This window comes from Mustela putorius, unplaced genomic scaffold (genome assembly GCF_011764305.1).
Source record: "Mustela putorius furo isolate JIRA1106 unplaced genomic scaffold, ASM1176430v1.1 tig00003834_pilon_pilon_pilon, whole genome shotgun sequence".
Taxonomy (NCBI): Eukaryota; Metazoa; Chordata; class Mammalia; order Carnivora; family Mustelidae; genus Mustela; species Mustela putorius.
The window spans coordinates 107,413,819-107,440,022 of NW_025421987.1; the positions used below are offsets into that span (position 1 = coordinate 107,413,819).

The window sequence follows — 26,204 nt, forward strand, 5'->3', positions numbered from 1 at the left end:
GGGTTAGGTCCCTTACAGTCAGCATGACCCACACTCAGCCCCTAGTGACCCATGAACCTGGTGACCTCAGCCGTTGCCTGAGATGCCTGTCAGGGCCCAAACCTATGACAGGCCCTAGGGGCAAGGGAGAGAGGAGTTTGGTGTAGCCCCTGCCCTCCAGGGCACAGTTAGTGGGACAGACAAGAGAACACGGCCCTGGGTCAGGATTAGAAGAGGTAAGATGGTGGAGACAGTGTGGGGCAGGAAGGATGGGGCCAGGGGCTCATCCTGCGTCTCCTCCCTCTCTAGCTCTTCCGACGTGTGGCATCAGCTCTGCCTGGAATGGAGAATGTCCAGGAGAAAAGCAAAGAAGGGAGTATCCTTTTCCTTTGATAAGTGAGTGAAAGATGTGCTAGAGAAGCCATTTATCCATTGAGGTATTCACTTAGTACTTCAGAACAGTGAGCGAGCCCTTGCCTGGTCTCCAGCCCATCCTTCTCTGCTGAGAGGTATGGTGTGGGCCCGCCTCTGGACCGGGACAAGGCTGAACTCCAAGGGCTTTAAGACCTCATCCAGTTCGAACAGTCTAAGCTTCTATTTCCAAAACAATGCTGGGGCTGGGGTGTTGGGGGCGGTGCGGGGCTGTGGACCAGATGGATGTGAATGTCTTTGCAGGGTGGGGAGTGAGAAATAGTAACTGCCCAGGTTCGCAGTGAGCATCACTTTGTATTCCATGGGTACCAGTAGACTCTCCACTGCGTGGAAGGATTCTATACACCCAGAACATGGTTTAGCCTAGTCTGCATGAGACCATCTCCCCAGCAGAAACCCCCCTCCTGTGTCCTGCCTACTTCCTCAGCCCGGCCCTGCACAGCCCTGGAATGCCCACTACCCTGTGGGACAGGGTCTGCACGCCACTCGCACAGCCCACCCCCAAACCTCAGACCAGACCCCAAAGCAGAAATGGAGGTTCAGAGAGGTAGTCCGATGGGCCCAGTGGAAGGAAGTAGGAAGGAAGGCAGTTTATTCTCTGCCATGTTGCCAAAAAAAATGTTCATGTATATATACATGAGGTAAAAATGTTATGTAGGTGTAGGGAAAATAAAAATAGGGAAAGTCAGAGAAAGTCATATTCAAAATATATGTCTTGGCCAGAGAGTGGCAAGGAGAGAAAAGGGGGTCTTTAGGAGAAGTGTGGCTCTTTATAGTACATAGGCCTGAAACAGGGGCCACGCAAACATCCCTAGGATGGCCACAGCAGGTCCCACGGCAGCACTTCCTACACTTCCATCCTGTCAGCTGCCCTGGGGGTTCCTTCAGCAAGCCCGCTGCCCTGTCAGCCTGCTGAGGGCACAGGGGCTACCTGGCTCTGCATTTTGAAGCCATTCTTTGGGTGGTTCTGATGGGTGCTTCTCCCGCCCACAGTCTCAGGGCACCAGTGGGAAGGGCTGGAGGCCTTTCCTGGGGCTGTGCCTTCCCCCAACAGCATCCTCAGAGTCTAAGTGACACTCTGACTAGAGCTCGAGGGGTTAGTGTGTCTGCGACTGGCTAGGCCAAGGCCCACCTCGCCCTGGGCTGAGATGTGGGATTCATACCTGACCAGCAGGCTGTTCACTTCAGTGCACTTGAAGATGGAAGGGGTTGCTGACAAGGCTGAGGCACTGGTTACCAAGAAGGCTTCTGAGGAAGGGCCCGTGGTGCTGGTGTTTGTGCAGTCATCCCACAGCCCAAGACCAGCTTTGCTTCAGGAGGATGAGGGGGAGGGCTTGTGGGAAGAAGAGGGGTGGGGGCTGGTGACACTGCGTCCTTCCTCCCCAGACCCAGCAAAGACAAGAGTCCTTAGGTATTTTGTGGAAGGACGGAGGATCTGCACAGGGCAGCTGAGGGGTGCCCAGGGACAGGAGCCAGGTGGCAGCTTCTCATCAGTCATCTTCCTTAGCGCAGCCTCCCGCAGTGATTGACATCAAGCTGGACAAACCCCAGGAGCCCCCAGCCAGTGAGGGCGGCTGCTCCTGCTAATGCAGCCTGACCTGCCGGCTTCCTTTGACACTACTCGCTTGTTGTGTTGCTTCCTATTGGTTAGCTTCCTAAGGGGGGTGGGAAATGAGCTTATCAAGATGGGAGGATTTTTCTTTTCTCTCTGTCTCTAGGAGTAGGGTGGGGTGGGGAGGGAGGCTGGGCATCAGGGATCACGTCACTCTTAACAGCTGTTACTTAAACAACTATTTTTTGGTTTGGTTGTAATATATTGTACTTTATTAAGATTGCCAAAAACTGTTAAAATTTAAAAAAAAATTTAAATCATGTGTATACAACTTTTTGCCAGATAAAAATGTAGTCATTTTTATTTAAAAGATGTGCTTTTTGTTTTTGTATATTTGTAAACTTACAGAGAACCTTTTCCACCTCCTCCTTCCTGCCCTCTTTGAATGGTCATCACCTCTGCCCTCCTTCCACCCTAGCCCGATAAATTACAATTAATGGGGCAACTTAATTAGGCTCCAGTCCCAAGCCCCACCCACCAAACAGGCCCTACCTGGTTAAATCAAACAGTGAACAAAATAGCCTCTGAAGAGGCAACTTTTAACTCTGTCCTCCTTCTGTGGCCAGAGTGGGACATCAGCCATGGCCCTGAGCTGAAATTAAGGCCTTGTGGATGGCAGGGAGCCCAGCCAGAGGCCTCACTGGAATTACTCCTGCCTCCCCCTCTCCCTTCGCTGACAAGCCTTGAAGGCATGGAGGGCAGTTGCCTTGCATCTTGTGCCCTCTGTGGCCCACTCAGTGACTGACAGAGCAAAAGGTCATCGGAAGGAAGGATGGGGTGCTGTTGGCAACTGTGGGCTTGTACAGGTCTATCTGTGGTTCATAGCCTTGGGGCACCATGTGTGGTTCTGAAAATGTTCTAACCAACCTTCCCAGTAGTCAGCACCCGTGTCTGGGTTGAGTCTAAGGAAACAGCAAAGAGAAATTCAGTGTGTATTGCCCTGAAGCCCTCGGCCTTGCACGCCAGGGAAGCTTGAGCCTATATCGCATGGTATGTGTCTGTGACTGGGGAAGGGGGTGTGGATTCCGGTACCACGACTTTGAAGATGCATGTTCAGATTCTTGGTTGCTAATACCATTGAGCACTGTTCTGGAAAAGCTGACTTGCCCCACTGGCATCAAGCAGTTGTAGTCATTGTGCACGTACCTGAGGATATTGCAGCCGCGCTCTGGTTGCCTGAGGGTGCTGCTGATGTGGGGTTTCCAGAAGGCTGCCCAGAGAGCCATCCTTGCCATTTTGACTCATTTCTGAGAAGGGCTTAGTCCTAAGGGCCTATAAAATCTCTGAAGAGAATTCTAAGGGAATGCAACCCATTTGGCCAGCATTCCAAATAGATCCAGGTTTACTGAACCTGACCCTGCGTAGAGCCAGGCCATGGGAAGCAACTCTGGCCGAAACCCATAAACCCTGCCCTCCCAAGCTGGCATGGCCTCTGCCTCCAGGCTGCTGTTGGGCATGTCCTAGGTGAGCTAAACGACCATCTGGGAGTGGGAGGGGGGAATTCCTCCACAAAACAGGACTCTAACAAGTTATTGCAGTGAATTTTGGAACTTCTCAGAAACTAATCCAAAATGGCAGCCAATAAGTGGACAGGACTCACTGGTATTTGTCCAGTGGGCCTGTCACACACTCTCAGCTTAAGGAGATTGTGTATGTCGGAGCTGATCTTTAGAGAGGAATTTATCTTCAGGTGAAGAAGAGAAGTAGGATTCTCACTGAGCTCCTCTTCCAGAAGGCAAAGACTGATGTACGAACGTAATTCCAGTGTCATGTGTTTAGTTTTTATATGTGTGTACATAATTATATATAGAGATAGACTTGTGTATACACCTTCCACACACACATTCTCACAGAGATACATGTGCTCAGTGTATATTCTTGTTTTTCCTGCTCTCAAGTTGGAACTTGCATTGTGATAACAGTTTTGGAAATTCAAAAGTACTGCAACGTGTTGAAATAAGAAATACTTAATATTGTCAAAAAACTTGTGATTGTCTTGCCATCAATAAACTAATGCATAGATGTGTTCAACTACAGGCAAAAATAGCCATGGGAATATGTGCACCATTTTTCTCTATACTTATATGCATAGGTGTGCATGCCCCTGTGGGCCAGTACCCCCAACCACGGCACCCCCGCAAGTGGTGCTTGTTGAAAGAGTGCTTACTTACCTTGTGAGAATTTATAAGAGTCCACAATATAGCGCCCGGCCTGGTCGGCAGTGAGGGCCATTGCTTTTGGCCTCTGGGACAGTCCCATTTGCTGGGATCTGCATTGGGTCCCAGTAAATGAATGAATGGTGGATTTTAGTTTTCTTGGTACTAAAGAGTAGCTTTTCTGAAACATTCCTGTAAAAACAAAGCAGAAACTCAGTTCCCTTCTCATGTGCACACATAGTTAAGGCACCACGAACATTTTTCTACCATCATAGCCTGGGAACAGTAAGAGATGCAGTAGATAGATGTCACATGGCTTGACGTGGCCTTGGTGAGCCCTGCCTTCCTTCCTAGCGTATACACAAGGTCCTCTCTTGAGTCCAGGCTCTCCCCAGCCCTGTGGGCTTCAGGCAAGGGCAGTTGTCTCTCTTGCCGTCCTATCTTAGTGGTGCCATGCCATTCCGGGACCCTCCTTCTCTCAGGCCTAATTTCCACCCCTCCCTTCCTGGGCTGTTGAGGCAGCCAGAGCTCTTGCATAGAAGTGGGCTGGTTCCCTGGCTCTCATTTTGAGCAGGTACCATCACTGTTCTCTTGCTTGTAGGTAGTATCTTGACTTGGGAGTTAAGGTCCAGTAATATAATGGTCAGGTTCCCTTGAAGAAAAGGGGATGAAACTGCCTCCACATCCCCAGCAAGTGGTACATCCCTGCCAAATCCAGATGGGCTAGCCTGAGGCAAAGCCGTCGTTCAGTCCCTCTTCCTAAGGACTAGCCCTCACCTGGGAGATGGCCAGAGTCCTCCTCTTCAGGCTTTTTTTTTCCCCTTGGAGTGGGGGCAGTCTCAAAAGCTGTCAGTTAAGCTCCTATTTCCACAGGTATTTGAAAAAGAGTGTAAGATGCAAGAAGCAGATAGCGTATTTATAAGTGCACACACATGCCAGAAGAAAGGTGTGATGGCAGCAGCTTAAGTGTGAGAACTGCCGCGTGGAGGCCACGGTTAGCAAGCTGGGCAGTTAGGAGCAAGTCCTTCTTGGTCAGAGGCCTCTCTGCCATCCTTGTCCCCGCTCTCCTGTCAACATCCTCAAACATTCTGGAACACTCCTTGGTCTGCGGAGCAATGGCCAGGTCAGTTCGAGAATCTCAGGCAACAGAAACAAGAATGAAAATGGCAGTTAAATGTACAGACCTCTTTTGAGTGCAACGTCTTTGGCCTCCCGATGGCAAGCCGGTGCTGGGAGCGCCTGCCCTCAAGTACCAGGTGTGACACCAGGCACCGCTGGCTTCGGTGTCCTGCAGGCAGAGCAGCCTCATTCCTTCATATGGCAGAAGGCAGGTGAGGATGTTAGGATGTGAGAACAGGTAGCCAAGGGTTAAGTCCCATCGGAGCCACGTGAGGGGCAGCCCAACAGGTTTTGGTGCAGCAACCAAGCAGGGCCATATGCTAATTTCCAAACTACCTCTCCCCCGATCACGTGAGGCATCCCCACCTCGCTATAGCAGCATGACATGGAGCTCTTGCAACCCTTCCTGTCTCACAGGCAGGAAGACCAAGGCAGAGATGGGCCACTTGCTTTTGGTCATCCAGCAAGCCAGAAGCCATCAGAGCCAAGGTGTTTCTGTTCTTTATCTATCTATCATCAACCTGTGTGTGCAGATGTGATGGTGCACTTACACGTAAAGGGCTGCCGGGCACGGGTGCTCCTCAGACCACCTCTACTCTGGTTAGGACTCTGGCCAGCGTAGCTGAGTGAGCTGGGAAAGAATGCATGTCCATTTCACACTCCTGATTGCCAAGAAGGGCCAGTCCCCAAGTCCACTCTGATTGTCATGGGCACCCAAACACCAAGGCACCCTCTGAGTTTTTGTTTGAAATGAACTATCTAGGTGTTCCAAAACCTTGGGCTCTCACATGTAAACTCTCTGGCGCCAGACCTCTGCATGGGTGACATTCCCCGGAGGGCATGGCTCATCCTTGCAGTGGGGTTGGGAAGCTTCCTTCCAGCAGGAAGCTTCCAGATGCGGAAGGCCAGCCTGCATCGTGTGGTGTGTCAACTTGTCCTCTCACTTTCCCTCACCCATCCCTGGAAAGCAATTGGCCATGAGGAGCACAGAGGGTGGCATTTCCATCTTTTACTGGCTCAGCAGACATAAATGGCCACACTGACTTTACATAAAACTGTGTAAAATGTGGAAGACTCAGCATGTTGATCAAACAATAAACTGTCCTGATTCTCAACACAAAACCTCTTGTCCAGTGTTTCTAAGTGGTGCAGTCATATATGGGGGGCTAGTTGGGGAGGGGGGGCACTGTGCCAAACCAGATTTCTTCACCTGCTTGCTCCACAAACCCTGGTCTCCCGTCTGGGGGTCTACCACCCAATGCCCTTTGCTTCTTCCTCTTCTTCACCTGGGCCCTTCACATCCTCAGACACACTGAGGCGAAAGTCTCACTCATTTCCATCATCTCCACTGTCTGAAGGCTAATGGAAAGGGAAGCCCCAGGCTGAACTGAGACTCAGGGCTGTGTAATAACTTCTTTAATCCCTGGTCCCCACTTGCCACGGCTGGGGGTTTTGAAGGGTGGGGGCAGGGACTGAATCTTTCTCCCTTCTGGTGATGTCCAGAAAGCTATTAAAGAATTTAAGGTGAGCCTAATCATCCTGGTGTGATACCAAGCAGCCACATACGCCCTCCTGCTTTTCCCCACACTGATTAGAGAACATCCCTGAGAGGCCCCTTCAGATATCAGTCATTTCCAGACTAAAAGATGCCCTGAAATCCTCAACAACTGTGAGACCAATCCAGAGAGAACACAAAGGCCAAGATCAGGCCCAGAACAGCTCTGGCCTGAGAATGCTGGGAATCCTGGAGCTATGGAGTAAGCTAAGTTCACCAGGTCTCATTTTTTTGAGTTCAACCTCACTACGTATTTTTCCCTTTTGAAGGTTCTAAAGTTTCTGGAACACCCTCCTATCTGCCATCTCAGAGAAGCCACCTCTAAATTAGGAGAGACAGGAAATGGATGCTCTGTCCGCTAATCCTCACTTCTCTGGCTGCCAGATGTAAAATGAGGTAGAGGGGTCCAGGGGATAGCAAGGGGGAGAGGCTTGACAGCCGAAGTGCACACGCTTGTACAAACCAGACTGAAGCCAGAGGCAAGCTCTTCCAAGCCCACAACCATTTCCCAGGATTACTGTGTTCGGGATAACAGGACTTGAGATAGCAAGGGGAGGAAATAATGTAGGACACAGCATCAACAAAACCGTCCAGCAGCCCCGGCCCCTGCCAGAAGAACGGAGCACCCTGACATTCCCCACACAAATATGAAGATGACAGAGGGTTGGTGATGACCTGTCCGAAGGATGCTGCTCGAGGTGGCTTTCCTTATCACTGTAGCTGCATTGTGTCCAGTGAGCAAGAGTGGAGAAAGCAGCTTTGATAATCCTATGCTTAACTGTATTTAGAAATACCAAAGTACACCAATACACACATATACCAAAAATACCACAAACACACATTTCAGTTGAAACACAATAATCTCAAGTCAATGGAACACTAAGTGCCTCACACGTAAGAGGACCTCAGGGGGACACGAATCCCAGGAGGTGCTGAGACAGAAGCCATGGGAAAAAGTAAGTGGCACTCCCTACTAAGAACTGCTGTTGCTGACTCGGACTCCAGCAAACGGGCAGGTTACTGGCAGTGGCGGGGCTACCAAGGCCCCAGACCCCTCGGAAAAGGGCTTGAAAAAAGAGCTGGAATAAACAGTAAGGCCAACAGTACCCCGACCCCTCAGTCTGCACGTGTTCCACACCCCATGGAAGACCCCATTCCAGAAGCAATGGTGTGCCCACGGCATATTCATCACAGCCACCCCCCCCACACACACACATAATGGCACCTCCCTGCATCCTGCACCTCTCCCTTAGCAAGGAATGGGGTTATTTTTATCAGGTGGCAGCTGGCCTGTGAGCAGGTGTCAGGGCCCATACATATCCAGTGGCTCAGACACTGTTGTGTTCCCAAGGAGGAGCTGTTTCAAGCCACAGTGGTCTCATCTTTGACCCATAGCTGTGCCTCGTCTGCCAGTCCCCATGGCTGAACGGCTTCAGGGCCACAAGAGGATACCATGATTAGAGAACACCACATGGGACCTCTTGGAACCCCTTCCCAGCACCCAAGAACTGGTCTCCACAATCTCCCCCTGGCCCAAATGCACACCAATGGGATAACGAGAGCACAGGAGTAGGAAGCAGGATGAGAGCACCTGGGACGGACTCTGACACCTGCTTGCTTACTTCCCACCCTGTGAGAAAAACTAAACAGGACATGTGGCCCCAAGGACTTAAAAATCCAGCTTCTTGAAGGCACGTATGGCACTCACTCCAGGGCAGGTGAGTATGTAGGGCGCTCCTAGGAGCTCCTGTCTGCTGGGCACCACACATCATTCTGATGCCCACTGGCATCTGAGAATCACTGCTTGAGAGAGAACTTGACTTTTTTGGTGTATTGCTTCCTCCAGTAAAGCAAACAATTTATTAGCCAGGAAAACAAAACGAAGCTGAGCACACATGCCTCTTAATGGAAGCGTCAAGCCTCTGATTTTTATTCACACAAGCACCTACTGTGACTATGTGAACGTGTCACATGCATCACATTCTCTGTTGATTTCTGGTTCATTATTCTTACCTATTTCCTTAAATTACTGCTGGCTAAAAAGGACAAAAACCAAGAATCCAAAGGATGGTAAGAACACAAGTAGCAATAAGGCTTTCAAATAAGAACTCTGCGTGGGTCAAAGCCCACTGTCTTCTCCATTTCTGCCCGCACTTCCTCCACAAGTGAGCAGCAAGGCGTAGGATCCAGGGCTGGGGGCAGCGGGGAGCTGGAGGGCTCTCACGCAGAGCTGGGATGACCCACAGGCAGGCAGGAAGGCAGAGGCTTGGGCTGTAGTGCACAGACAAGGGGACTGCACTCCCTGGGATGGTTTCGGCCCCATGCTTCTATCTGACTCTCCCTGACCCCTCACAGCCAGGTGAGGTGCCCCTGTTGTGCGCCTGCCGAGCCCTGACACCTCTCCTGTCCTGGCTCTGACCACACTGTTCTGGGACCAGCTTCTCCCTCACCTCAGCTACTCCTGTCTCCTCTGAAGCTTTAGTGTGGCTTGTCCCTGAGTGTGTGAAGTAGGGACAGCAGTTTGTCCCTGTGTATGCTGCAATCCTCAGGCCCTGGAAATAATGGAGCTCAGCCTGCACCCTAACACATGCTCCCAGTTGTACTCACTCTACCATTCCACTCGATTGCTCTGAGCCAGACATGTTGTTTATTTACCAAGAAACGCATTAATAATTTATAAAAGCCATTAAAAAAAAGTCAACATTTAAGAAGACAACAAAGAATACCACTTTGAAAAAGCTGACTTTTCTTTCAACCATGAGTGAATATGCACTTTAAAAAACTATGGAGAACTTTTTTAATTCGTGTGGGTTCCACAGCATTCTAGCTCCTAGTATAAAATAGGGGCTGGTCAAAGAGTATAGAAACGTAGCCCCAGGGCCCTCGGCCATCCAAAAAACCACACACAGCTTCTAAATCTTTATATACTCCTCAGTTAAGGGAAGCCACGAGAGCACATCAGATGCTCGCCATGTGGGGATTTAGCATTTATAGTTCTATCATCTGGGAATGACTCCAGGGGTTCAGGGCAAGTTTTTAAAACCTGAGTGCTGTGAGGCTGGAGTGTAGACAAGTCACCACATTGATGAAGAACAGACCCACTGTCAACACAGCCTTGCTGTTTCCTACCTGTCTTCTTCATATGTCGGGAAACCGCATGGTAACTACACACACACCTCGGAGAAGTCACAAAGGACTAGATGACGTACTGCCCATGAACATCAAGGGCAAATGGAATCAACTGGTTCCATACACAGACAGGTTTGTTTTCAGGAAAAGGGACTAACACACAGAAGCAGAGGATAAGAAACTTTTCAGATGATAACCGTACTCTCATGATAATATCCTCTCTATGTGGATCCACTTGTTATGGTCACAAAGACCTTGACCCTAGGTGAAGCATTTGCTAAAGGGACATGACATAAACCTTAACCAAGGGAAGAAACACAGGCAGGTAAGTGATTAGAAAACACTGAGGGAGAACTAAACTGAAAAACAAAAATTCCAAGTTACTTTCAACAATAATTTGTTTCCAGAACAAGAAAATGTTTCTAATTACATTTCGTACCCATTCTTTATCAACTTCTTTATCATCTCCAGGCTACCAAACCCTTTTCCAAAACTGTGGGCCACACATATTCACATTAATGTCCTGAGCTCTGGCCCTGCCCCTCAGGCGATTTTCGCCAGCCATTTCTCCAGGTCCTGGATGTCTGCGGAGCCCGTGTCCCCTCTTCCACCCTTGGCACTGCACTCTAGGAACTCCACTTTGAGGGGCAACTGTGAGAACTCAAATTCTTTGCCTTTCTTTCCCAGCTGAGCGGGGGCAGTGCTGGAACTGTCCAGTGTGCTGGGGGCAGCAGAACGGGTGACTCGTAAAGTGTTGCTGTAAGATGAAAGAAAAATGAGTCAGGAAAAGAGCAATAGCATTTATATAGCAACTAAGGGCCTTAGGAAGCCACACACATTCCTAAACATTTCAGCACTCATTTAAGTACCAGACATTCAACTGTCAATTACACTATTAAGACTTCGATTAACCCCTTGCATTCAGAAATTGCTCTCCGACAGGAGAGGCGGGGGTCTAGCCAGACTTGGCTTGATAAGAGCAGATCGCTCATGTGCCCAGGTCATACCAACCTCTCTCAACCCAGGGCAACCTTATCCCCTTCCTCTAACATCATCTGCATGATGCCATTTTTGAACATATTTTTTAAATACATGCTATAAATGTTAAAGTAACTTAAGTCTCTGAAAGTTAAGTGTGGGAAAATAGAGTATTTATGTTTATCACGAGTCTATGTGGATACAGAGCTTAGTAAATCTACAAACTCCAGATTCTCATATCCAGTTTGGGCACAATTACTATTCTCCAACCTCTTTACCCAGGAAAACCTTCCCAAACTTAAGTTGTCTTACTGCCACCTGCTGGCCCCAAAAAAGAGTGCACAGCAATGCTCCTGCATATACTTCTCCCGCCCTTTCTGCAATCCAGAAGCCTTGGAAAACAGGCTCCCAATGTGCTTTCTTAACAAAATAAAGCATTTCTTGGAGCTGTAAGACTGCATGAAAATTCGTGAAGAATCTACAGGAAAAACTGATACCTTGGTTTAGAAACACACACACACACGGTAAAAGTACTTTAAAAAATAATTAATACAAAATTCAAGATACTAAATTCAAGATTAATAGGGAGGAGCCCCTAGAGCCTTCTAATAAGCAAGGTGGTGGGTCCATGGGTATTCATTTAAATATTCTTTAAATTCAATATATGTGTCATGTATCCCTTTATATGTAAGATATTTTACAATTAAAAAAAACTTAAGGATAAAAGGCCAAACATCACCTATATTCAGCTCTTACCATAAGGCCATGTGAACATAGCCTTTTCAGAAGTTTTTCAGAAGACTATGAAATGCTTCAATGCTGACAGGGCCGAATTCTCACATTAATTAAAAATCAGACTCCTGGGGCACCTGGTTGGCTCAGTTCTAAGAGCATGAGACTCTTGATCTTGGGGTCATAAGTTTGAGCCCCAAAATGGGTGTAGAGATTACTAATAAAAATAAATAAACTTTAAAGATCAAATCAAATCTGACTTCTAATTTAATTGATGTTCACCTTCCCAACTTTTAACATTTTTACCTCACTACCTTATAATATAGCATTTCTGTCTGTATTGCTTTTCTATGGCTCTTTAGAGTGAAAAGCAAATGGACTAAAGAAAATACATTTTTTGAACCTAGGAAGACTTGGACTATACCAGAAGAAAAAGCCAAAATGGATACACAAACATTATGATCACTTTCCCCCCCAATTCCCAACAATTGCACCAGAATTTCTGGAAAAACCAAATCATCTAATTGTTCTAATTTCCTTAGCCTAACAACAAGCAATTTATAGTCTTAAGAGAGTGACCATCAGAAGTAAGGGAAAAATGATAAACATGCAATTTCAGAAGGGACAGAAACCACTGACACTGACATTAGCAAGATGGCAGAATAGGGGTTTCCAGCACAATTCTTCTCACAGAACCATCAATTTGAATAAGCACACACATGCATGAGAGAGCAGGCATCTGGGTCCAAGATTACAACTGGGTGTTACACAGAAATAAGAAAGGATGGATTCAAAGAGGATAGGAAGGACAGTTTCACATTACCCACGTTACTTTTCCTGCAAGCACGGAGAAATATGCTTCACTTGGGAGAAGGCCAGTGAAGTAAGCACTCACTAAGCCACAGAACTCAGCACCAGGCTGACCGCCCCAATGGCCCCAATCTACTCCTATGGGCCCAAGCTCCAGGACCACCCCAATGGACCCCAGCACCAGACCTGCCCCAGTAGACCAGGCACCTGGCCAGGCCACCCAAGTGGACCCTGGTGCCGGGCCCACTTCCATGAACCCAGACAGTAGACCCACATACCCATGGACCTAGGAGCCAGGCCAGTCTGCCAAAGCACTCCAGCAGCAAGCTGGAGTTCAAAGGAACAAAATAAAGAACCAATAACTGACCTTAAAGAAATGGAGATCTATGAAATTCCTGACAAAGAATTCAAAATAATCATTTGAAAGTTCACTGAGCTATAAGAAGAGAACAGACAACTCAACAAAATGAGAAAAGTAATATATGAATAAAAATAAGAAGCTCAGGGCACCTGGCTAGCTCAGCTGGTAAAGCAGGAGACTCTTGATCTCAGGTTTGTGAGTTCAAGCCCAATGTTGGGCATGGAGTCTACTTAAAAAAAAAAAAAAGAAGAAGAAGAAGCAACAACAGCAGCAGCTCAACAAAGAGATGCCATAAAAAGTTTTTATGATACTCTAGAGCTAAAGAACACAATTGACTGATGTGAAAAATTCAGAGATCTTTAACAGCAGCCTTGATTAAGACAAAGAAAGAACCAGAGAGCCTGAGGCAGGTAATTTGAAGTTACCTAATGAGAAGAACAAAAAGAAAAAAAAGAGTAAAGGGAGACTAAATAACTTTTATCACTAAAGGAATCAAATACATGCATTATGGCAGTCCAAAAGGAGCAGAGAAAGACAAAGAGAAAACTTATTTTTAAAGAAATAATACAGAAAACCCTAAATCTAGAAAGGGAAATGAACAGGTAGATCCATTAAGCCCAAAGAACCCTAAATAGATTAAACATAAAGAGAGCTTCACCAAAACACACTATAATCAAACTAACAAAAAAACAAAGACAAAGAGAATTTTGAAAACAGCAAGAGAAAAGACAACGGTTACAAACAAGGGAAACCCCGTAAGACTAAATTTCTTAGCCTTGGCAGAAAGGCTGTATGATAGTACAGAATGGAATGATATATTCAAAGTGCTGAAAGAAAAAAAAAAGAAAAAAATACTGAAAGAAAAAAAACTGCTACCAACAATACCATACCCAGCAAAACTGTCCATCAGACATGAAGGAGACAAAGTTTCCCAGACACACAAAATCTGAAGGAGTTCATAACCACTAGACCTGCCTTGGAAGAAATGCTGAAGGCAGTTCTTAAAGGTGAAACAAAAGGACACTAACTAACAACATGAAAACATAGGAAAGTATAAAACTCACTATGACAAATTCAGAATACTCTAATACTATAACGGTGACACATAAATCACTTAAGTCTTAAGTCTACCATGAAAGCTAGAGACAAAAGTATTAAAGATAACTATGGCTACAGTAATTTATTAATGGATACACAATATAAAAAATGAATGGTGGAGGGGTGCCAGGGTGGCTCAGTCGTTAAGTGTCTGCTTTCAGCTCAGGTTATGATCCCAGGGCCCTGGGATGGAGCACCTCAACGGGTCCCCTGCTCTGCGGGAAGCCTGCTTCTCCTTCTCCCACTCCCCCTGCTTGTGTTCCTCTCTCCGTCAAATAAACAAATAAAATCTTTTTAAAAAAAGACGTGAACTGTGGATAAAAATGTGAATTGTGGAATCAATAGTATAAAATGAAGGGAAGAAGTTAATGCATGCAATTTTTGCATGCAGTAAAGCTGTTATCAGCTTAAAATAAGATTACCAATACTATGTTTTATAAAAGTCTCATTATAATCACAAAGAAAAAACCTATGATACACAAAATAAAGAGAAAGGAATCTGAGTATAACACCACAAACAAATCATTAAAGAAAGAAGAAAGGGACAAAGGAATTATAAAACAGAAGACAATCAACAAAACACAGTAAGTCCTTACCTACCAGTAATTACTTTAAATGTAAATGCTTTAAATTCTCTAATCAAAACTGAGTGGATGAATGTATTAAAAAACAAAATCAAGGGCACCTGGGTGGCTCAGTGGGTTAAGCCGCTGCCTTCGGCTCGGGTCATGATCTCAGGGTCCTGGGATTGAGTCCCACATCGGGCTCTCTGCTCAGCAGGGAGCCTGCTTCCTCTTCTCTCTCTCTGCCTGCCTCTCTGCCTACTTGTGATCTCTCTGTGTCAAATAAATAAATAAAATAAATAAAATCTTTAAATGTGTCTCCAGGACACATTTTAGATTAAAGGTTCTAAGTGAAGGGACAGAAAAAGACATTCCATGCAAATGACAACCAAAAGGGCAGGCCTGGCTATAACTGTTACATCAAAACAGACTTTAAGTTAAAAATTGTCACAAGAGAAAAGCAGGTCATTATATAAAAATAAAGGGGTCAATTCATCAAAAGGGTATGATATTGTAACCATATATGCTCCTAACATCAGAGAATCTAAATACATAAAGCAAATATCAATAGAACTAAAGGGAGAAGTAGATATCAACACAGTAATAGGAGGGGATTTAAATACCACTCTTCCAATAATGAATAGATCATCCAGACAAAAATCAATAAAACAACATATTTGAACAAGACTATATACCAAATATTCCTAACAGAACATTCCAGCCAACATTTGCAGGATGCTTTCTTTTTAAGTGTACATAGAACAGTCCTCCAGCATAGATAACATGTTAGGTGACAAAACAAGTTAACAAATTTAAGACCGAAATCACGTCATGTATCTTTTCTGACCACAATGATATGAACCTAGGATTCAATAACAGAAGGAATACTGGAAAATTCATAAATATGTGGGGAATTAATAACACATTTCTGAACAACTAAAAGGTCAAGGAAAAATCCAGAGGCAAATAAAAAAATATTGAAATGAATGAAAATGGAAACCCAACACACCAAAACTTACAGAATGCAGCAAAAGGCAGTTCTAAGAGGGAAGTTTATAGCAATAAATATCTAGTCTAGGAGAAAAGAAAGATCTAGATAAACAAGCTAAGTTTACACCCCCAGAAACTAGAAAAAGAAAAAACTAACCCTGAAGCTAGCAGAAGGATGGAAAAAATAAACATCAGAGCAAAAACAAATGAAATACAGACTAGAAAACAATAGAAAATATCAATGAAACTAAGAGGAGTTTTTTGAAAGATAAAATTGACAAACCTTTAGCAAGGAGAAGACTAAAATTAATAAAATCAGAAATGAAAGGGGTAATTACTCAACAGATATACAAAGGATAAGAGTCCATTAACAAATTAGACAACCTAGAAGAAATGGATAAATTCCTAGAAACACACAACATACCAAAACTGAATCTTGAAAAAACAAAATGTGAACAGACCAATAATGAGGAAGGAGACTGAATCAGTAATCAAAAACGACCAGCAAAGAACAGGTGAAGACGTGATGGCTCACTGGTGAATTCTACCAAACATTTAAAGAAGAATCAACACCAATTCTTCTCAAACTCTTCCTAATTAAAGAGGAGGTAACACTTCCAAACTCATTTTAGCTAGCCTTCCCCTGATAGCCAAGACAGATAAGGATACTACAAGAAAAGTATAGGCCAAAATACCTAATGAACATAGGTACAAAAGTCCTCAACAAAATACTGGCAAACCAAATTCAACAGTACAAACATTAAATGGATTGTACACTAAGATCAAATGGGATTTACTCAAGATGGAAAGACAGTTCAACATATACAAACCAATAGAGGTGATACACCACATTAACAGGATGAAGGATAAAAATCATACAATCATCTCAATAAAGAAAAATCACTTGACAAAAATCAACATCCTTTCATGATTAAAATGCAATGAAATAGGCACAAAAGGAATATAGCTCAAAATAATAAAGGTCATATATGACAAGTCCACAGAAAATATCATATTCAACAGTGAAAAGCTGAAAGCTTTTCCTCTAAGATCAACACAAGGATGCCCACTCTCATCACGTGTATTCAGCATAGTACTTTAAGTCCTAGAGACAGCAATTATACAAAGAAAGAAATAAAAAGCATGAAAATCAAAAAGAAGATTCTCTCTGTTCACAGATGACTTAATCTTATATATATAAATCCCTAAATCACCATCAAAGAAAAAGAACTACTAAAAAATTTAGTAAAGTTTCAGGATACAAAATCAACATACAAAAATCAGTTATGTTTCTCTACCCTACTAATGATCTATCAGAGAAATTAGGAATTACCAATCCTGTTTACAAAGCATCAAAAATAAAATACTTAAGCATAAATGTAAACCCTAAAGTAGGCAAATGATCTATATACTGAAAACTATAAGACATCTGTGAAAGAAACTGAAGACATGAATAAAGGAAAAGATATCTTTGTTCCTCAATTAGAATAATTAAATATTGTTAAAATGTCTGTATGATGCAAAGTCCTCTACAGATGCAGTGCAATATCAGTATTCCAATGGAATAATTTTTTGCAGAAATAGAAGAAACAATGATAGAATTCATATGGAACCACAAAAAGACCCATAATAATAAAAGTAATCTTGAATAAAGACAAAAAAGATGAAAGCATCACACTTGCAGGTTTCAAATTATATAAAAAAGCTATAGTAATCAAAACAGTATGATACTGACATAAGAAGACACACAGACCAGTAGAATATAGTAGAGGGGCCAAAAATAAACCCACACATACAGTCAGTAAACCTTTGACAAGGATGACAAGAATATACAATGGGTAAAGGATAGTCTTTTTAATAAATGGTCCTAGGAAAACTGGATTATCTATAAGCAAATGAATAAAATTGGACCTTTATCTTATATTATACACAAAAATCAACTCAAAATGAATTAAAGACTTATACATAAGACCTTAAGCCACAAAAACCCAAGAAGGAAAACCAAAGGAAAAGCTCGGTGACCCTGGTTGTGGCAGTGAGTTTTTGGATATGACACCAAAAGCATACGCAACAGAAGGAAACATAAATGTGATTGCTAATTTAAATAACTTCTGCAGAGCAAAAGAAACAATCTGTAAAATAAAAGGATAACCTGGAATTGGAGAATACCTGCAAACCATGTATCTGATAAGGGTTAATATCCAAAATATATAAGAAACTCCTACCAGTCACTAACAACAAAAAAAAAATAATAATCCAATTGAAAAATGGACAAAGGATAGACATTTCTGAACAGACGTTTCTCCAAAGAGGACACAAATGCCAATAAGTACATGAAAAGGTACACAACATAACTAATCATTAGGGAAATGCAAATCAGAAGCACCATGAGATAAACCCTCACACCTGAGATAGTGACTAACATTAAAACAAAACAAACAAGTTAAGTTGTAGAGATGCAGACAAAAGGCAATCCTGGTACATTGTTGGTGGGAATGTAAATTGATACAGCCACTATGGAAAACACCATGAAGATTCCTCAAAAAATTACAAATAAAACTACCATATGATCCAGCAATTCCATTTCTGGGTATTTATCTAAAGGAATTAAAATCAGGTTCTTGAAGAGGTAATTGCACTCTCATGTTCATTGGAGCATTACTACAAGAGGCAATATATGGAAGCAACCTAAATGTTCAGCAAAGGATAAATGGATAAAGAAAATGTGGAACATACATGCAATGAATATTATTTAGCCCTGAAAAGGAGGAAATCCTACTATTTATAACAACATGGATAAACCTACTATGCTAAGTGATATAACAAACCCAATTAAGACAAATAATATATAATCAGACTTACATATGAAATCTAAAACAAACACATAGAAGCAGGGTAGAATGGTGGTTACTGGAGTGGGGGGAGAGGGAGAAATGGGGAGCCTTTGGTTATTAGGTCAAAAGTTATAAAGTTTCAGTTATACAGGGGTGTCTGGGTGGCTCAGTCGGTTAAGCATCTGCCTTCGGCTAAGGGCATGATCCCAGCCCATGTTGGGCTCTCAGCTCGTGCAGGGAGGGAAGCCTACTTCTCCCTCTCCCTCTGTCCCTCCCCCAACTCTCTCTCTCAAATAAATATTTTTTTAAAAAAAGGTTCACTTATGCAAGTAAGTATATACTAGAGATCTATATAGCATAGTGTGTACAGCTAACAATACTGCACTGTATACTTAAAATCTGCCAATACTATAGATCTTAAGTATTCTCATGAAACACTCTGTTTCTCTCACTCACCCTCATACAAACACAAACAATAAAGAGAGCAGGAGGAAACTACAAAATAATGGTATTTTTAGGGCCTCGATGGTGGTGATGGCTTCAAAGGTGGATACTTATCCACAAATGCATGGAGTTGTACACATTAAATATGCACGGCTTTTTACATATCAATTGCTCCCCATAAAAGTGTTTAAAAAAATCTTTTTTGATATTCAACTTGAAAGCAGGAGGTCTTTGATAAATCTGACTGAACCGCTAACTTTACTCTTCTATTCATATATTAAAAAGTTTAAAGCATATGAAATTAAATATATCATTCTCAGTTAAAAGAAAAAAGAAACACAGAAAATGACAGACCAGGTCTGATAAAATTTTTCTGTAAAAAACCATAAATTAAATGTTTTGGGCTTGTGGGTGACATTTAGTTTCTGTCACATATTTTTCTACTTTTCCTATTTTTTTAACCTGCCCTTTAAAAATGTTAACCTATTTCTTGTTTGCACACCCCGAGCAGGAGTTTGTCAACCCTAAGCTCCTGAGTACAGGAACCATATCACAGTTCCCCCTACAGCCACATCCTGAAAGCAGGGCTTGCCATATACTAGATGTTAAATGTATAAATGAGTAAGTAAATCCTGGTGGGGGAAAAAAATGTGCTCGAAGTTGAATTTTTTTTTTTTTAAGATTTTATTTATTTGAGAGAGAGTGCATGAGCAGGGGGAAGGGCAGAGGGAAAAGCAGGCTCCCTGGAGAGCAGGGAGCCTGATTTAGAGACTCTATCCCAGGACCCCGGCATCATGACCTGCTCCAAAGGCAGACACTTAACTGACTGAGGCAACCAGGTGCCTCTCAAAGTTGAATTTACACACACACACACACACACAAAAGTCTACATAACAGCAGCAAGAAAAAATTACTTGCTTCATATAATATTGATGGTAGCTCCCGGGTAAGCAAGCTGTAGCTAGCTCTTATAAACTGGGAGAGTATAGACATGCTAGTAGATTTCTTAAAATTCAAGAAGTTACAGCTCACTTTACAAATTTTTAAACACTAAAATAAGCTAAATGATATTGCAATGTAGCTAGAAAATGATAAAATAAGCTATAAAATAGTATAATAGATTTTTAAATTCTTTTAAAGCATTCCTTATTTTGTCAACAAAAATTTCCATGGCTTTCAAATTTTTTAGTTTCTAAAACCTTTCATATCTACTATAAATGAACTAGAAACAGTGGGAAAATAAATTGAGCTTATGGTCTCAATAAACCTGAGATTTTCTTTCCACGAATTTTTAAAGCATCCATAAACATCCCACCGATGCCTTTTAGAATTCCATTAATTTTGTCAATTATTTAACAAATATATGTCACACTATTCTTTGGGCTATATACAACCAAAGACCTTAAGCAATATATTCAAATTTCCTAAGTGTTAAAATCTACATTAATCAATATGACTTATTCATACTTACAGTTCTTTCTCAAGCTGCTGCTGAATTAACTTTGCGGATTTTGCCATTGTAATGTCTGTAAAGAAATAAAGACATTGTTATAGTTTAAACCGGAAAGGGTCTTTTCCCAAGACCTCTTGCACATATGGAAAATTCCAATTTAAACCAGTAAGTTTCTCCCCCCCCTTTTTTTTTTTCCTAAAGAGCTTTTTACCATTAGTAGCTTAACTACTAAAATAAGCTTTCTAATTTTCAGGTATGGGTTTTCCTATAATAATGCTTACAAATATATTAAGTTCCTATCCCTAAAATTGACTAGTTCATGAAAGTTTCTACATCTTACAAAATATATGTAAGTCCAGCTAGCCTATCAGAGAGAAAACCTAAGAGCTTTTTGATTATAAATAGAAACATCCTACTTGTCATATAAAAGTAAACTAAGCACATTTCCAGCTGATACTAAGATACTATGTCACTTAATTGCCCCTTGGTAAGAGAGGAACACCCTCTTTGCTGGTTTGGCTTCCAGCAAAAGCCAAATAAATATCACCTTCTCTCCTACACCAAAGAAAAGAAACCGAGAGGCCAGTAATGATCCTAACACCACTTCCTGATTAGGCATTGTTAGGGTTATAACTACCTGATCACTTCTGACAAATGCTGTAGAATCAGAATTCTAATCTGAAAGAAGACTATAAAATCAACTAGTTTATCTTACGCTAGAGATAATGAAACTGAAGCCTCAGATTACTGGGTGTGATAGAAAATGTTTAATGGTTATGAGGTTAAAGAAAACACAACTTGTGCAAACAAAAACCCTCCTTGATAAAATGTGCTGGAAGGTAAATGTGTCTGAAAAGACAGATGGTCCCCTGGCCCTCCACAATTGTGTGTGATAGGACATACTGTCAATCTGACAAACTTAACTTGGTAAATAAAGTAAAATGATTTATAATTTTGTGAAATGTAAAACACTGTATCAAAGAAAAACTGGTAACAGACACTCCTTAGAACAGACTGGTAAAACTAACAAAATTAATAAAAATTTTTTTAAAAACCTAATAAAAATGCAGGTATATAAACAACTTTTAGATTTAAAATCCTTCATAGTTCCTTAACAATCATCTCTCATCCTCAATAATAACAAATGTATTAGCTCTTAGTAGCAATCCCAGAAAAATCTCAATTATTATTGCTGGAAAACATGATGGCACCTTGCTTATTGCAGGCGATTAAGAATGATGGTGTGTTCTTCAGACTCATACTGTCGATGAGGACTTGATACAGAAACTCTGCCACATCTTTCACCTCTCGCTGGAAGGCTGCACTGTCCACAACAAACACAACAGCCCTGGAAGGAGGAGAAAGAAAAACCAGCATGTAAGCAAGCAGGAGTACAGCATTATACTGAAAAGTTATATCCTTAATTTCATCCAATTCAATCCTAATTAGTAACACACAGCAGGCTCAAATGCAAGTGTGCACACATGTAATCATACCATACAAATACTCATTTAACAAAGGACTACTGAGGAGATGCCAAGTGTGTGCATTTTTGGTTAACTATGTATTTCTGATGACTGTACAGTTTGAAATTTTTTTATCAAGTTTTATAAAAATGCAAAAACAACAACAGAAAACAAAGGACTACTTAGTGTTAATGTATTATCAATGAGTAATCCAAAAAGTTAAAAAAGGAAATCATGCCTGCCCCCCAAAGACCAGGAAATTGAAGGAGCAGGAGGCTGGCTGAGGACAAAGCAAAAGCTGGCGCCTTGCACCCCCCCCTTCACCCGCTCCCCTCCATACGTGTAGCATTCCTCAGGCACCCCTGACTGCCATAAAACGATAAATAGTTAACTTGCAGAGATCACAGTCCTGCAAGGTAGGAGTCTCCCTTGGTTTGCAAATGTCCTTGAGATTTACAACAAAGAAGTTACCTTATCAATAGCCCTAATGTCACCCTCCCCTCCATGAAAAACGGAAGGAGGCGGAGGTAGAAGGAAAAGTAAATAAAGTTAAATTTCTTCTAAACCTAAATCTCATTAACAAGGATGCTTCATAGCAGGAATGTAACATTCCACCAGGAGACTCCCAATTGTCTTTACTTGATAGTAACCAGGCCTTCAATATCCTGATAGTGCTCCCCCCCCGCCCCCCCCCCACCCCGCATGCGTGGGCTAACCGGCCAGTTCTGCTTCTGTAAGATTGCTTTGTCTGCTTTCACGCACACCGGTCCCCTGACCCAATCCACTGACTCCAAGTATGCCTGTTCAAACTATCAATCAATCAGCTCAGCCCCACCCGAAACTTGTTTGTACCTGTCTATAAAACCCCTGCACCAACCCAGCTCTGGACCTCTCGGCGTTATCGGCAACGAGCGAGTGGCGCAGAGGTCCGGCACAGAGGTCCAGGTTCGAACCTGCAATAAACGACCCTTGCTGATTGGCTTTGACTCACGTCTCTGGTGGTCTTTTAAGGTGGGGGTAATATTCAATTGGCATTTCAAAGTCATCATATACAAAACTATGTCATAAAATGCTAAAACAGACCTATGCACCAACAGGAACAAACAAGAACATTTACATGAGAAAAGGTCAAGATGACTTAATGGAGGATGTCAACAACTGGGCTAAATTTTAGCCAGACAAAAAAACTGGGACACAGACTGCCTGGAAAGTAGTATGTGCAGAGCACAATGGAGTGGAACATCGTGGCCTACAGAGCTCAAGGTAGGCTGGTACACAGGGAGGAAACCAGACCAAGCAGCAAAGGGGAATGACACTGACCTCCAGAGTTTGTGCCCTTCTATTATAAAGAATATTGGTGCTTCATGGAAGACAGATAAATCTAAGAGGGTAACCAAACTAGAAGCACAGTGACCGGGCAGGGCCCAACCTAAGGCAGCAACAGTGAGAATCCTCATGTGGCACAAGTAAAGAGGTATCAAAGCTAAAGCAAAACAGTCCAGGAGAAAGAGCAGATAACAGACTGTAGGGACCAGGGTTTGAATGCTCAGCAATATCTGGAAACGAGCAATGGCCAACATGCAGTCAGGGAGCTGGAGCTGAACCCTCTGCACAAAGCCTACAACTTAAAAGCTGTCTAGTGGAGGTGTGGGAAAATAATGCAAAAGGAACTGAAATACCAGGCCTCCTGTGCCACACAGATTGGGGGTCAGGGGTATGAATTTACTCTTTCACGGCGTAAGATGCAGAAAGATTTATATAAAAACGGGGCCAGATTCGATGAACTCCAAGAGCCCCCAACAGAAGGAAATATGAACCCATTCTGGAGAGAGGCTTTCATATCCTATAGCAGTAAAAAACAGCACCCACAACAACAAAATATTAGAAACACAATACCATTTATATTATCATCCCCCCCAAAATGAAACTTTGGTATAAATATAATAAAATATGTACAAGATCTATATGAGGAAACTATACAACTGATCAACAAAATCAAAGCAGAACTAGATAAACAGAGATATTCCACCATCACAGACAGGAAGACTAAACAGTTTCAAAATGTCAGTTCTTCCCAACTTGATCTATAGATTCCAATGAAATCCAATCAAAACCTTAGTAACTTATGGCAGATGTTGACAGACTGATTCTGTAATTTATATGGTAAGGCAAAGGACCCAGAATAGCCAACACAATACTGAAGAGCAAAGCTGGAGGACTGACACTGCCTGACTTACTATGAAGCTTTAGTAATCAAGAAAGCATGGTCCTGATCAGTAGAGATCAGCAGAACAAAGTCCAGAAAGAGACACCTACTATGGTCCCCGACTTAAAACAGTTCAACTTAAAACTTTTTACCTTACAATGGTGCAAAAGCAATATACATTCAACAGAAACCATATTTTGGATTTTGAATTTTAATCTTTTCCTGGGCTAGCAATATGGAGTACAATCTCGTGATACTGGGCAGCAGCACTGAGCCACCATTTCCAGTCAGGCACTGGATCAAGAGAGTAAATAACTAATATACACAACCATTCTGATTTTTACTTTTAGTATAGTATTCAACAAGTTACATGGATATATTCAACACTGTATTATAAAACAGACTTTGTGTTAGATGATTTTGCCCAACTGTAGGCCAGTGTTAAGTGTTCTGAACACATTTAAGGTAGGCTAGGCTAAGCTCTGACATTCAGTACGTATATTAAATGTATTTTCAACTGGAGATATTTTCAACTTACTATAGGTTTATTAGAATGTAACCTCATCGTTGAGTAAGATCTGTACAACAGAACAAGATATCTTTTCAAATGATGCTGGGACAGCTAAACACCCACGTGTAAAAAAATGAATACATACAATGAACAGATACAGACCATATCCTTTTCACAAGAATTAACTCAAAATGGATCACATATCTAAATGTAAACCACAAAATCATAAAAATCCTGAGAGAGAACACAGGAGAATATCTAGACATCTTGGGTCTGGCAATGATTTTTTAGATACAACACTAAAGGCATAACTCATGGGGAAAAGAGTATAAACTGAACTTTATTAAAGATAAAAATTTCTGCTCTACAAAAGTCACCAGCAAAAGAATGAAGATGAATCAAAGACTGGGAGGAAATATTTGCAAAACATATTTCTGATAAAGAACTTTATCCAAAATATACAAGGAACTCTTAAAACTCAACAATAGAAAACAACCCAATGAAAAAATGGGTCAAAGATCTTTAGACACCTCGCCAAACAAGATCTATAGACAGCAAATAAGTATATGAAGAGATGATCCACATCCTATCAATGTCATCAGGGAAATGCAACTTAAAGCAGTTATATATCACTATGGATCTACTACTGAAATCAAGAACTCTGACAACATTAAATGCCGGGGAGGATGCAGAGCAACTCTCATCCATTGGAGTATGAGGAACACTCATACATTGCTGGTGGGAGTGCAAAATGGTATAGCTACTTTGGAAGACAGTTTGGCAATTTCTCACAAAACTAAACATATTTCTGGGCGCCTGGGTGGCTCAGTGGGTTAAGCCGCTGCCTTCGGCTCAGGTCATGATCTCAGGGTCCTGGGATCGAGTCCCACATCGGGCTCTCTGCTCAGCAGGGAGTCTGCTTCCTCCTCTCTCTCTCTCTCTGCCTGCCTCTCTGCCTACTTGTGATCTCTGTCAAATAAATAAATAAAATCTTAAAAAAAAAAAAATTAAAAAAAAATAAAAACTAAACATATTTCTTACCATATGGCTCCACAACTGCAATCCTTGATATTTACCCAAAAACTTATGTCCACACAAAAACCTGCACACAGATGTTTACAGCAGCTTTATTCAGAATTGCCAAAACTTGGAAGAAACCAAGAAGTCCTTAATAGGTGAGGGGAGCCTGGGTGGCTCAGTGGTTTAAGCCTCTGCCTTCAGCTCGGGTCATGATCTCAGGGTCCTGGGATCGAGCCCCACATCGGGCTCTCTGCTCAGCGGGGAGCCTGCTTCCCCCTCTCTCTCTGCCTGCCTTCTGCCTACTTGTGATCTCTATCAAATAAATATATAAAAATCTAAAAAAAAAAGAAAAAAAAAAGAAGTCCTTAATAGGTGAATGGACAAATAAACTGTGATACCTCCAGACAATGACATATTATCCAGCACTAAAAAGAAATGAGCTATTGAACAATGAAAAAACATGGAAGTAACTTGAATGCATATTAGTAAGTAAAAGAAGCCAACCTGAAAGGCTACCTACTGTATGATTCCAAATATTCTGAAAAAAAGTACCATGTGGGGACCATCAAAATATTTAAGTAGCTGTCAGGGTTAGGGAACAGAGGGATGAATTAGCAGAATGCAGAGGATTTTTAGGGCAGTGAAAATACTCTGTGTGAAACTATAAATGGTGAATATGTCATTATACATTTGTTCAAATGTGTAGAAATATACAACACCAAGAGTGAATCCTAATGTAAAACAAAGATTCAGAAT

General features: G+C 42.3%; 2 protein-coding genes across 2 annotated transcripts in view; one reads left to right on the forward strand and one right to left on the reverse strand.

Annotated features, from left to right (window-relative positions):
- RAB6B (RAB6B, member RAS oncogene family) overlaps window positions 1-6,420 on the forward strand; it is a 58,087-nt gene extending 51,667 nt beyond the window's left edge. The window contains exons 7-8 of the mRNA XM_004762476.3: window positions 289-355; window positions 1,934-6,420. Of these exons, the coding sequence (XP_004762533.1) occupies window positions 289-355; window positions 1,934-1,998 (132 nt within the window). The 3' untranslated portion in view covers window positions 1,999-6,420. The remainder of the gene's footprint in view (window positions 1-288; window positions 356-1,933) is intronic.
- Window positions 6,421-9,481: 3,061 nt separating this feature from the next.
- LOC101675764 (serotransferrin) overlaps window positions 9,482-26,204 on the reverse strand; it is a 55,710-nt gene continuing 38,987 nt past the window's right edge. Inside the window, 3 exon segments of the mRNA XM_045088893.1 lie at window positions 9,482-10,739; window positions 20,264-20,318; window positions 21,457-21,593. Coding sequence (XP_044944828.1) covers window positions 10,526-10,739; window positions 20,264-20,318; window positions 21,457-21,593 — 406 coding nt within the window. The 3' untranslated portion in view covers window positions 9,482-10,525.